Here is a 12,620-nt window from a genome sequence, read left to right as displayed (position 1 = left end):
TAGCTTTATTACCAGAAAAACCTTAAAGTTTTTTTTTTTTTTTTTTTTAAGTATAGTTTGTGTTTGCTTGTAGTTGTATAAAATATCTCAGTGAGGATCCCGAATAAATCTGGTTTCCTCTGGCATAAAGAGCTCAACTTGGTTCCGGAAGGAGTGGAGGGGGACTTGCTGTGTAGTCCATTTTAAATAGTTTGACTTTTGAACAGTTCTGATGTACTACCCATTTTAAAAATTTAAATTATTTAACAAAATTTAAAACCGCAAAAATAATTTAACAAACCAACAAAAAAGACTTTTGGGTCTTGGAATTTTACTCTGAGTGGCAGTTTTTGATTAAGTGGGAAGCTTTTCAGCCCGGGGTAAGGCTGAGCCGTCTGTGGACTGCAGAGGCGATGGGAATAGTCTATTTGGGAACTGCAAAACAGCTTTCTAAGGAAATGATATGCATACAGCGAATCAGCACCCTTGGTACTGTGAGACAACCCTAATTTGAAACGTTCTCTTCGCTTGATCCTTAAATTTATTCAGACTATGTGCTCTGATTTTGGTTTAGAAAATACAGCAAACATTGAATTGTCAAGAGTTTGCCACAGTCTGCTGTTAATAGGAAGTCAGGTACAAAACCGGGTAGAATTGAAAGGCACAAAACTAGATATATTGGTGAAGAAGTGTATAGGGAACCAAGATGTAAAATTATGTGGCTGGGAACCTGAGAAATAATTTGCAGGTTGTCCTGAAGAGATACACAATTGTGTCGCCACACTCTGGTTTGGAGGGAGTTCCTGGTTATTGCCTACATACCAGAGTCCTTTGTGGAATATCCCTAACCTCACCCCATTTCCCCCTTCCCTCCCCCAACTGTAGAATGCCTTGAGTTCTAGATTCTAGTTCTGTTTTGATCTGATCTTTACCCTCCCTTCCTTGGATCCGTGTGTTTCTACTGGAGGTTACTCTCTGGGTCCTGGACCTGCCCGTCTCATTCTGGAGGCTTCCAGACAGCCACAGTTAGTACCCAAACCTGAGACGATGTCTTCAGACGGAGGTGAGTCTGCCGGTAGGGGAGGGTCCCCTGCCACCAGCTTCCTCTTTAGCAATTCAAAACTTGACACTTTACTTGGGGACGAGCTCTCAGGGCTGACCTAGAGGGATGTGAGAACACCAGACACTACGAGAGGCATCACACTGGGGGAGGAGATGGTGCTGTTAATACTAGGGGTTGGGGAAGGAAGGGGGCCTCCTGGGTGGCAGATCAGAGCACCTCTGAGGAAAGTGCTGAGTAGAGAGAAGGGATGGTAGTTAGCAACTTGCTTCTCTGGAAGAGGGATACCTTCAATGTGTTTGTGTGGCAGGGGCAGGGATGTGTGGGGTACAGGGGACACAGGGGGGTTCCAGGGTAAGGCCCAAGTTCTGGTGTCTTCTTTAGGCAATTGGAGGCTGCTCTAGAATTTTGCCCTGAGAGAACTGATCTGGGGCCGCTCTCAATCTTACTGGGTGTAGGGAGTGGAAGCCTTGTCTGGAAAACTGTTCAGTGGGGCCATCTGTTGCCAAGTCCGTCGAGAACTGTCCTCCCAGAAGCTAGATGAGGAGGTGCAGTAAGTGCCTCTGCTCAGAGCCTCCTGGCTCCTTCCAGCCCCAGCGAGGGCTTCTCTTTTAGTGCGGGGAACAGTTTTCCTTGCTTTCCCAGGGTCAGGGGAGGTGGGTCACTCCAGCAGAGATGAGGACTGGGGCTTCCCTGAGACGCTCTGACTTTCTGCCTTTTGCAGAACTTAGGCCTCAGACCCATTTCACGGTGTTCCGTTCTTCAGGGAGTATTCCTGGTCCTCTGCTCTGTGCCTGAGGTGAAGAGTCTGCTCGTATTCCCTGTCTCCTTCAATGGTCAGGAAGCAGCAGAAGCTGAACGTTGTTAATTTGCCACCAGAATAATCTAAGAGGGGGAGGAGAGCAACCTGAAATTAGGCAGATGATCTATTATTGTTGAAAGTCCTAGGAGACACATGTCCTGATTAAGTACACGTTTTAACATATTTATCCTTGGTCTCTTTGACTAGAGTCCACATAGGCCCTGAGCTGTGTCTCAGACTTCATGGTCAGTGCCTTTCAAAAGTGGACCCTAAATTTCTGACATTAGGAGTTTCAAGCAGAAGGATCACAGATAACATTAGAGTATGTCCAGCATCTACTTAAAGCTCTGGAAACCTCCCTTCCCACACTGCCCTCCCTTTACCCATTTCCTGGCTCTTATCTGGTCATTCCTGGCTGTTAAGTAACAAAATTTCTGGCAACAAAACCTCTAACCCACACAACCCCTCCTGGGAAGAGTGCTTCTGTGAGTGGTGGCAGGGATCACAGAGAAGCTGGGAGCAGGGTCCAGGTGGCTTGAACATGTTTGGAATGTACCTGTATGCTGGGCGGCATTGTTATGGAGTATGAGCTCGTAGGTCCAAGGTCACTGCAGCTTCCCTAGTGCAGTCATTCTCAACAGGGAGTAAGGGACATCAGAAACACTTGGGGGACATTTGCAAATATATGCATTCCTACTCACTCACTTGCTGAGAGTCGGTGCTCTGCTTCTTCGGGGACTAGAGTTGAACTCAGATGACCTAGCTCTCGCTCTCTTTTTCTGCTACTCTATCCCCTCTTTTTGTCTCTACAGCATCTCCATTGCCAGGATCGGACAGGACCGTGAATCCTGGCACCGCCCTGTCTCCTTTCACTGCACTTACCTTCCCCCAACCTGCTCCTGGCCCACCAGACCCACCACCATGGGAGCCGCCCTCGCAGCCCCCTGTGCCTTCAGCATTCTCTCCAGGCAACCCTCTGGTGCTCTCTGCTTTCCCCAGCCCGTTGTTGGTGACCGGGGATGGGGGCCCTGGCCCCAGTGGAGCCGGAGCTGGCAAAGTCATTGTCAAAGTCAAGACAGAAGCCGGGTCAGCTGAGCCCTCTCAGACTCAGAACTTTATCCTAACTCAGACAGCCCTCAGTTGGATTGCCTCTGGCGCTCCCTGCGGGGGTCCTGAGAGTCCTGCCCCCGGGCTCCTGACAGCCTCTAATGTGAAGACCCTTCTGCCCACTAAGGCTGTTGGGCTGAACCAGGAGGGTGTCCCATGCCTTCCTGCTCAGGCTCCACCACCAGCTGCTCAACTGGCCCCCATCGTACCCTCAGAAAAGGCTTGGCCAGGGTCACAAGGGACAACCGGGGAAGGAGGTCCTATGGCCACCCGATCCAAGCCCTCAGTGGGTGACCTCTTCTATACCTCCAAGGGTGTTTATGAGAACTTCCGGCGCTGGCAGCGCTACAAACCCTTGGCACGAAGGCACTTATCCCAGAGTCCTGATGCAGAGGCCCTTTCCTGCTTTCTTATGTAAGTGGGGAGACCGAAGATTCATTATCCTAGAGGCTTTTAAATGAGGAGGGTTTGGGGATGGACAAAGTGGTTAGGCTATTTAGGGATACTTGAGGGCAGGTTGTGAGGGTGATGAAGATGCTATGAGAATTAAAATAACAATGCAACAAACCTCTTTACCCATGTCCCAGAGGATAATAAGCCTCAGGTGTCTTCTTTCAAGTGATCCTCACAATCTTACACATTCAGGCAGGCATTTTTCTGGTCATCCTCATTTATGGATGAGAAGGCTAATGCTCAGAGTGGTAATAGGAACCCAGGTCTCTAATAAGGAGTGCCAGGGCCCTCTTGTGCTATTTTACTACCTTTTTTTAAAAAAAATTATTATTTATTTGGGCCCGTGCTGGGTCCTCGTTGCTGTAAGAGCTCTTCTCTAGTTGTGGTGAGCGGGGGCCACTCTCCAGTTGTGGTGCTTAGGCCTCTCACTGCTGTGGCTTTTCTTGTTGCAGAGCACGGGCTCTAGAGTGAGCCAGCCTCATTATCTGCGGCTCCTGGACTCTTGAGCACAGCTCAGTAGTTGTGGATTAGTTGACTCGAGGCATGTGGGATCTTCCCAGATCAGGGATTGAACCATGTCTCCTGCATTGGCAGGCAGATTCTTTACCACTGAGCTACCAGGGAAGCCCTTAATCATCTTTTGACATGGAGTTGAACTGTCCAAACCGACTCGGATGAGGAGCGCTGGGAGGGGAGGATGGTGTGGTGCCAGGCCAAGGAGCTCATGTACCACGCTATCTACTATCCTGTTTTATTTTGTTTCAGGGTTTTGGGCCATGCCTAGCAGCTTGTGGGAATCTTAGATCCCCATCTAGGGATTGAACCAGGGTCCACAGCAATGAAAGGGCCAAGTCCTAGCCACTGGACTACCAGGGAATTCCACATACAGCTCCCTGTTTTATTAGGAGAAGTCAAGTTGAAATAGGAGTCAAGTCAAGGGAAGTGGCAGAGCTCACTTGGGTTCCCCGGTGGCTCAGATGGCAAAGAATCCACCTCCAGTGCAGGAGACCTGGGTTCGATCCGTGGGTTGGGAAGATCCCTGCAGGAGGAAATGGAAACCCAGTATTCTGGGTTGGATTCTTGCCTGTAGAATTCCATGGACAGAGGAGCCTGGCAGGCTGCAGTCCGTGGGGGTCCGTCTCTCACATACGACTGAGAGACTAATACTTGGTCTAGAGCTCACTTAGTGGCCAAGGGCTGGGCCCCACCACTTACTAGGTGTGTCATCCTGGGTCCTGGCGCCAGTTTCTTTGCTCTCAGCTTTCTCATGTAGCTAAAGGGGATGGTTACTTACGCAGAGAGTTGCTGAGATGAAATGAGTTACTGTATGTGAAATGCTTAGCAGAGCGCCTAGCACAGAGAATGCCTCATCAAATGGCAGCTGCTATTGTTGTTGTTATTGTTATTATAAAAAGGCAATCTAGAAGAGAAAAAGAACTCACAAAAGGCCAGAATGTCTGTGCGGAGTGGATGCTTGGCCTGGGAGCCCAGGGTCACTGGCTATTAATGTTTATAAAGCAAAGTCATTAACCATCTGGGGAATTTTCTCTTCTTCCTACTAAGAACTCTGCCTTCCTCAACTGCACTCTCAACATTTTGTGTAAACCATCATATAACAATATGCCACCTCCCGTACTTAACCTTTGGGCTTCTCAGGTGGCACTAATGGTAAAGAACCTACCTGCTAATGCAGGAGATATAAGAGACGAGGGTTCAATCTCTGGGTTGGGAAGATCCTCTGGAGAAGGGAATGGCAATCCACTCCAGTATTATTGCCTGGAGAATCCCATGGACAGAGGAGCATGGTAGGCTACAGTCTGTGGGATTACAAAGAGTTGGACATGACTGAAATGATTTAATATACACATCTCTTACTGGACTTGAAAAAAAATGAACATCCTGTTCCTCCAGTGGCTGAAGCCCTAAGGGAATCTCCCTTTCCTTCCTGACTCTGGAGTGAATTATTCAAAAGGCTCCCTCAAAGTCCTTGGTGTAGATCACTCTCCACTTTCTCCAGACAGCTCTGGGTGTCTTAGAGTCTGGGAATCTGAATTTCTCACTCCTGGCCTATTTCTGTTCCCTACATTCAGGGGCTCTGGGCAGGGTCTCCAGACCAGACCCTCTGCCACAGTCACCCGGGAGGCTGGTAAAATGCTCAGTCCGGTGATTCTGGGGGCACTGGGATCCATGTTTATAACAAGCTTCCCCAGGTGATTCTAGGCACAATAATGTTTGCGGATTCACAGGAAGTCAGAAAGGCAAAAATAAATCACAAAGAGCTCAAAGAGTATTGATATTTGATTGTGATGGGGTATCCTGGAGGCAAAAAACGCTTAAAAAGCAACAAGTAAAAACACCCCACAGCCTTTGAATTAGATTCATTTGGGTTAGTGAGTGCCTTTTTTTTTTGGAAATGTAAGAGCCTTTGGGCAGGGTTCAGCTTACTTTACAATGAATAACCTGAGTGCTTTCTTCCTTGTGTTTGGTTGAAGATAGTACTGTGAGAATTCAAGGTAGTTGATTTTAAAAGATGGGGAGAACTGTCTGATTTTCTGTGAGGATTGTAAATTTCAGTGGGAAGAAAGACCAGTGTGGTAAACGGCTGGCTGGAGGTGGGGGGTCTGGAGTCTAATCCGCAGTGGGATGTGACAGGGACCTGGAGATGCCTGATCTGATGAGGGGGAGGGGGTGTGCACTGAGGTGGGGGTCAGGGCAGGTGGGTGGCGGGTACACTTGTAGACTGTGACTGACCCAATGGGGGTTTTAGCCCAGTGCTTCGTTCCCTGGCCCGGCTGAAGCCCACGATGACCCTGGAGGAGGGACTGCCCAGGGCTGTGCAGGAGTGGGAGCGAACTAGCAACTTCGACCGGATGATCTTTTACGAGATGGCAGAAAAGTGAGTCCCAGCAAACCTCATGCTCCCTGGGGGCGGGGGTGGGGGTGGTGGTGGTGCTACTCTGAGGGCAGGTAAGAGGCTTGGGTCTGGGCTGTGGGTGGTTGCTCTAAGGGATGCTGGAGGAAGGGTATACACTAGCAGAGGGCCTCCTGGATCCTCGCTGCTTCTCCCACCATCTTGGCTCTTGGGACTTTTCTGTCCTGTCTCCTCTTGGAAGCTTTCCCTTCTCCAGGTCTTGAGTTATGTAGGGGCTTTGATATTGAAGCCCTTAGGATGGGATTGGATCCCAATTGGTGTAAAAATCCTATACTGAAGGGAACCTAATGAAGAAGAGGTTTAAGCCGTACTACGCAGGTTCTTTCTACCTCACCGACCAGGTAGCACCTTGGGGTCACCACTCCTGTGGAAACAGTGGCACAGGAATCGTTTAGCCCATTGCCTCAGGGAAGGGCTTTTTCTTAAGGAGGTTTGTCCAGGGAAGGTCCTGGATGTCCAGGGTGGTCTTCTGGCTCATATCCCCCATTCCTCCATGATAATCTCCTTGGTTAAAAAAGTAACTCAGGAAAACGAACCCTATCCTCCAAGCTTGGCTATCACTTTCTCCCTGGAATCTTCTGGACCCAGACTTCCTAGATTGACCCTTCTGGGATCCTAGTCCCAGCCTCAGGCCTCCTGGGTCACAGCACTGCCTCCTAGTGGGAAGTTCCTTGAATTGCAACTCTGTCTCAGCTTCAGGAATGCAGCCATGCTTTATGGTTGTAGGCATAGGCAGATAGGCAGATGAGGATCTTGCCAGGTGTGGCACAGGCCTGACTGAACTCAACAAGCCTTTATTAATCTGTGTACCCTCGATGTTGAGTGGGATAGGGTATGAAAAAGCCATGATTCTGTCCTGTAAAGCTTACAAGCTCTAGATTCTTAAGATTAGTTTCTTAATAAGCTAAGTGACAGCTGCAGGGAGAGGGGCTATGTGGTGATCTTGTGAGGGTTTTCTAGAACTGTTATTCATTCGGCCATCTGTGAGCAGATCCCCTGGGTTTTTAATGAATCATGGTCTTCTCAGCACTGCCTGGGCCTTCTGCACCCCCTGCAGGTTCATGGAGTTTGAGGCTGAGGAGGAGATGCAGATTCAGAACACACAACTGATGAGTGGGCCCCAGAGCCTGCCTCCTGCAGCCCCTCTGAAACTTGATCCTCCGGGACCACCTGTCCCTGAGGTTTGCCCGCAGCCAGGTAAGGCCACCCAGTGCCAACAGGAGCCTGTGGGCCAGGAGCTCAGAGGGAGTCACAGAAACCAGTCACTTCCATCCAGGGAGTGGCATGTGATGTTCCAAACAGGACAGGCATAAGTTCCCTTTGTCCCAGACTAGATGTTGATCGTGGCCAAGTAAACCAACAGCTCTCTCACTGAGACTGTAATTGAGGCACATGATGCCTCATCTGCCTAACAAATGAGGGCTGGACCAGGGGCCTTTGTAGAATTTCAGGGATTCTGAGAATCCTCCTCCAGATTCTCAGTCCTTCCAGCTCCTAAGTATTCTCCCCTAGCTGGTACTGTTGTCAGGTCGGCCAGATCCAGTCTGGAACCATCTCAGTGTACCCAGGTCACTGCCTTACAAGTGGGGAGTGGGGATGGGAGAGGGTGGGAGGCAGGAGTTGAGGTCTCAGCACTGCTTTCCATTTCTGCTTCCCGCCTCGCCCCTCAGTGTACATTCCCAAGAAGGCGGCCTCCAAAGCACGGGCTCCCCGCCGGCGGCAGCGCAAAACCCAGAGGCCTCCAGCCCCTGAGGCCCCCAAGGAGATCCCATCAGAGGCGGTGAAAGAGTACGCCGACATCATGGAAGGGCTGGTGGGGAGCCACTCGGCCACTGAGGAGTCAGATGGGAGACAGGAAGAGCAAGAACAGCAGCCAGAGGAAGGGATATATCCAGATGCTGGTTTTCTGAGCTATATCGATGAGCTGTGTTCTCAGGAGGTCTTTGTCTCCAAGGTGGGCTAGCCCAGGGGGTGTGGTTTCTAGCAGACCCTGGGGTGGGAACTCCAGGGAAGATCTATGGTTTTGCCCGAGGCCTTTGGGAACTAGACTGTCTTCGGTGCTGAGGAAAGTCTGTATGTAGCTGGTGGTTTCCAACCACCCAGGTAGAGGGTGGTGAGTGGGGAGGTGCATGACTGCTTCTTGGTTCATGTTACCTCCTCTCAATGACTCCCACCACTTTCACTTCTGTTCCCCAGGTGGAAGCTGTCATTCACCCTCAGTTTTTGGCAGATATGCTGTCCCCAGAACAACAGAGGGATCCCTTGGCCTTAATTGAGGAGCTGGAACAAGAAGAAGCACTCAGTCTTGCCCAGGTAAACCTGGGAGGTAGAGAATATCAGAATGAAAAACTTATGTGGCTTCGTCCAACCTTACACTGTCTTGGATGATGCGGCTTCTGGAGAGGGACAGCTTTAGCATCCAGCTTTGGGTGTAGAACAACAGACGAGGGACCATGGAAAAGGGGAGTTTAGGGCTCAAAGCATTGCAGGAATAAGACCCAATAAGGTGGAGAAAAAGAGCGGTGGTACCTGGCTTTGATACCCTCACTTAGGCCACTTGCTTGTATCCCCTGTCCTGCCTAAATACCATCTCCCCCCACCCGGCCTGCTACCCCTTCTCACAACCACGTATAGAACAGCATTTGTCCGTTCTCCTTCCAGCTGGTCCAGAAGCGACTCCTGGCCTTGGAAGAGGAGGAGGATGCCGAGGCACCTCCAAGTTGCAGTGGAGCCCAGTCAGATTCAAGTCCTTCTATTTCTGATGAGGATGAAGATGGGGGTGGGCGGCTTCGGCCCTCACCTGGGCCTCGGGGGGCTGGGGGCTCCCTCTGCCTTGGAAAGGCTGCTTCTCTCGGAGAGCGAGCAAGAGAAGTATCTGGTGGGCAGGAGCCGGCCCTACGTGGCCTGAGGGTGATGGGCAGGGATGGGAACACCCTGCCAACCCCCAGCGGCTGGGGCCTGCAGCTAGAACTTGCAGCTCCACAGGGTACTCAAGGGCCCCCGAGTATAGAGAAAAGAGGGCCTGGGGAAGTTACAAACCAGATATCCCCACCGCAGGATGGCCTCCAGGGAGATGCTGGGTCCCCTGGGCGCTCCCTGGGCACTGACAGGACTTCTGAGACTCTGCCCCTTCGCTGGCAGGAAGCCCCCCAGCTAGAGCTCGTTCCCAGTTTGGATGTTGGACTTGCAGGGCTGGCTCCTCTGCAAGGACAGGGGTTAGAAAAGCAGACCCTGGGGCTGCCCCCAGGACAAGAGGTAGAGGGTCTTGGAGTGGCTCCTCAGAGCATGGAGCCATCGGTATTGTCCCAGAAAGGCTCTTCAGAGGCCACGTGGGGAGATGACAGTGGTCTCCCCACAGTTCAGAGTTATGATCAGAACCCTTCACCTAGACCAGCTGGGAATAGGGACGAGGCCAGGGCTTCTCTCAGCCAGAGACTGTGGCTCAGCAGTGAGGTGGATGCTGCCGACTTGGAGTTGCCCTTACAGATCGAGGAGATCGTAGAGAACCTCCATGAGGGGGAATGTGTAACTGAGCCTCGGGGGGGCGGCCAGGCATTGGGCTCTAGAAGCAGAATTTCCCTGGGCCCTAGAGAAGCCCTGGCACCCCGGGACGTGGGAAGCAGTGCAGTTCCCTGTGGAGACACGGATGGCACAGTTCCCCTAGAAGAGAGAAACTATTGTGGCCTGGCGGAACCTCAGACGGCCAATAGCCCGGCCTCGAGGCCTAGAAAGGACATGGCACAGAGCCCTGGGACTCTGCAGGATCCTCGTGATCTGTGGCCTGAAGATTGCCCCCCTTTGCTAGAAAGCAGCATCGGGGCCTCTACACTGGGGGCTTCTAAAGAAACACTCCTGCCTGCAAGTCAAGGCAGTATCCTTATCCTGGGGACCCAGGACACCTTTCCTGAGGCCAGCCCAGAGGCAGGGAGCAGTGGCAATTCCATTTCTCCTCTGTTGGAAACCACGTATGTCGACATACTAGACGTCAGGGATGCCTGTGGCCTCCAGCTGGAGGTCAGCGAGGATATTTGCCCCCTAAGTTTTAATTCTTATGACCCCCAAGGAGAAGGCAGGGAGAATACTGATTTATCTGAGCCTAAAGACCTTGCTCCCTTACCAGGGGATCAAGAATCTTCTGGCCATGGGAACCCCAAATCAATACCTCCTCACCAGGGCCTTAGAAGCACTTCCCCCAGCTGGGGAACCAAGGATGCCTTAGTTGCGAGAGAAGCCTCTCCTGTTATTGAAGCATACAGTTCAGCAGATGGGGCCAAAGCTGAGGAGGAAGGGGAGGAGGAAGACAAGGAGCTCTCCAACTTTGCCTACCTCTTAGCCTCTAAACTTAGCCTCTCGCCGAGGGGGGTTCCCCTCAGTTCTTGCCCTGCTTCAGGCTTGCTCGCCTCAGGGCATTCTCAGGGGACCCAGAGAGCATCGCACTCCCTTACTCCTAAGCCAGCAGGCCTCAGCCAGCCTCCTGCTGCCGAGTCTGGGAAGCGAGCCTTAGTTGGAGGACCAGTCCCTGTTGAAAAGAGGCCTTTACAGGGAGATGAACCTACAGCGCCTGGGGAGAAACCAGTGGCTCTGGGAGTGATTCGCACCTCACAGCCTCGTAAAAGAAAGCGTGATGGTTTCTCCAAGAGCAGGAGGAAGAAACGCCGTCGCAGCCAGTAGGGGGCAGCCGGGCCATCCTGTCCCACCTGCCAATCCCTGTGGGTGGGGGCCCCCGGAGTAGACTCCCTGGCAGCCTGTGAACACTTGCTCTCAGCCGTATGTTGTTTTGTTGTTCTGTGCTTGGGGCAGAAGGGTGTCACGTTGGCTAGGTTGGAGGTGGTCCCCTGGGTGAGAGGTTGGGGGAAGTACCTTTGGAAGTTGTATGAGAAAAAAAAATAAAGATTTTGTTGTTGGACAATGCTCTCCATGTGCCCTCACTTCTTTGCTGCTAGATGGGGTGAGATGCTGCAAAGGAGAAAGGAGGTGGGGGTGGCCTGATTTGATGGATCCAGATGGCATTCCAGCCTCTGAACCTGGTGCCAAGGGTCCTGTGATTACTTTATTCCTCCCTCATCAGAAGCCTGGACGTGGTGTTGGGAGGGCTTCTCTGGACATCCTGCCATGATCTGTCTCCCTTAGAAGTCCCTAGATGGAAAACTGCTTCTTTTTAACCTATCAGATTTTTGGGATAGAGCTCTATTTCCTTAACCTATTTCCAAAATGGTGCCTAGACATACCACCTTCTATAGGAGGGGGCTATTCTTGTTCCTTGAAAAGAAGCTGGACAGAAGGGACTTGTATGTCCCCAATTCATTGTATGGCAGAAACTCTGGAGTGGCAGGTCTGAGCTGCAGCAGAACGGCTGGGTCCTGACACAGCTCTCTGCCCCGACCATGGGGGCATCAACCTTAGTATGATTATTAAATATAAAGTGGTGGTCAGCTATTCTTTAATGAAGACAGAACAAGAGGGAACAGGCTGAAAAGAGGTTCAGGAGGAGGCCTGTTACAGGCTGTGACAACAAGAGGGAAGATACCAGATCCACATGATCCATTCACTTGCAAGTGAGGACTAATCGGCTGTGGCCAAGAGATCTGGCCTTGGGAACCCTTGGGGGTCTTCCCAGGGCAGCCAGCAACCACTCCTTCCTTTCCTCCCCAGCTAATGATACCATCAATGTGACTGAGCTTCGTTTTCTTTTTTTAAATAGATATAGATATATATTTATATATAAAATAGTTTCTTACAAAATAAAACCAAACAAACGAAAAATGAAAACCAACTTAAAAAAAAAAAAATCAACAACAATAATGAAAAGTCAAGCAGGACAGAGGTGGGCTTGAGGCCCAGGGGGTGGCCTTGGTGCTGCCCTGAGTCTGTGAGCGGGTGCGAGCTGGCGGGGAGGGGGTTGAGGTGCTCAGTCGCCCTTCTGCTTGGGGGCTTGCACAGTCCCGTTGGCCAGAGCGGTGGTGCTGCCTGGGGAGGAGGCGGGTGGTGTCTGGGAGGGACGCAGGTAGGTGCTGAAGAGCTTCCCATGGAGCGGATGGTGGAGGGAGAAGTCCTGGAACTCACCTGGAGGGGAAAGGAAAGACCTGAGGAGGAGAGAAAGAGGTCCCCGGCTCTCCTTGCTGTCTCAAAGCCAAAGTACTGTCCCCTACCTCCCTGGCTGTATTCTCCCGGCCTCGCCCTGAGGATGTCCTGATTCCCCCCCAAAGCTGGCCACCAGCCCTGTGCTGCTGACACCCCAATTGCCCGCACGGGGCCTGCAGGGGATGACTCACAGAGGGAGAGGCCTA

At 51.5% G+C, this 12,620-nt stretch overlaps 2 protein-coding genes across 4 annotated transcripts in view; one reads left to right on the top strand and one right to left on the bottom strand.

The window, feature by feature from the left end:
• The first annotated feature begins 1,026 nt into the window (after window positions 1-1,026).
• On the top strand, window positions 1,027-11,080 carry NUTM1 (NUT midline carcinoma, family member 1). The gene is made up of 7 exons (XM_010844162.1): window positions 1,027-1,042; window positions 2,654-3,362; window positions 6,169-6,297; window positions 7,391-7,530; window positions 8,004-8,287; window positions 8,530-8,646; window positions 8,995-11,080. The coding sequence occupies exons 1-7, from the start codon at window positions 1,027-1,029 to the stop codon at window positions 11,002-11,004; spliced, it is 3,405 nt and encodes a 1,134-aa protein (XP_010842464.1). The 3' UTR covers window positions 11,005-11,080.
• A 936-nt stretch (window positions 11,081-12,016) lies between these two features.
• The window catches only part of LPCAT4 (lysophosphatidylcholine acyltransferase 4), a 7,486-nt gene continuing 6,882 nt past the window's right edge, over window positions 12,017-12,620 (bottom strand). For all 3 annotated transcript variants that reach the window (XM_010844159.1, XM_010844161.1, XM_010844160.1), the window contains one exon: window positions 12,017-12,396. In XM_010844159.1, the coding sequence (XP_010842461.1) occupies window positions 12,242-12,396 (155 nt within the window). In that variant the 3' untranslated portion in view covers window positions 12,017-12,241. The remainder of the gene's footprint in view (window positions 12,397-12,620) is intronic.

This window comes from Bison bison, unplaced genomic scaffold, assembly GCF_000754665.1.
Source record: "Bison bison bison isolate TAMUID 2011002044 unplaced genomic scaffold, Bison_UMD1.0 scf7180017864197, whole genome shotgun sequence".
NCBI classification, from domain to species: domain Eukaryota; kingdom Metazoa; phylum Chordata; class Mammalia; order Artiodactyla; family Bovidae; genus Bison; species Bison bison.
The sequence above is the reverse complement of the archived record's forward strand: the minus strand, read 5'-3'. Positions and strand labels throughout refer to the sequence as shown.

Coding starts and splice junctions, on each gene's coding strand:
- NUTM1 (XM_010844162.1), top strand. Junction 7,531..8,003: donor TGAGGTTTGCCCGCAGCCAG/GTAAGGCCACCC, acceptor CTCGCCCCTCAG/TGTACATTCCCAAGAAGGCG. Junction 8,288..8,529: donor AGGAGGTCTTTGTCTCCAAG/GTGGGCTAGCCC, acceptor TCTGTTCCCCAG/GTGGAAGCTGTCATTCACCC.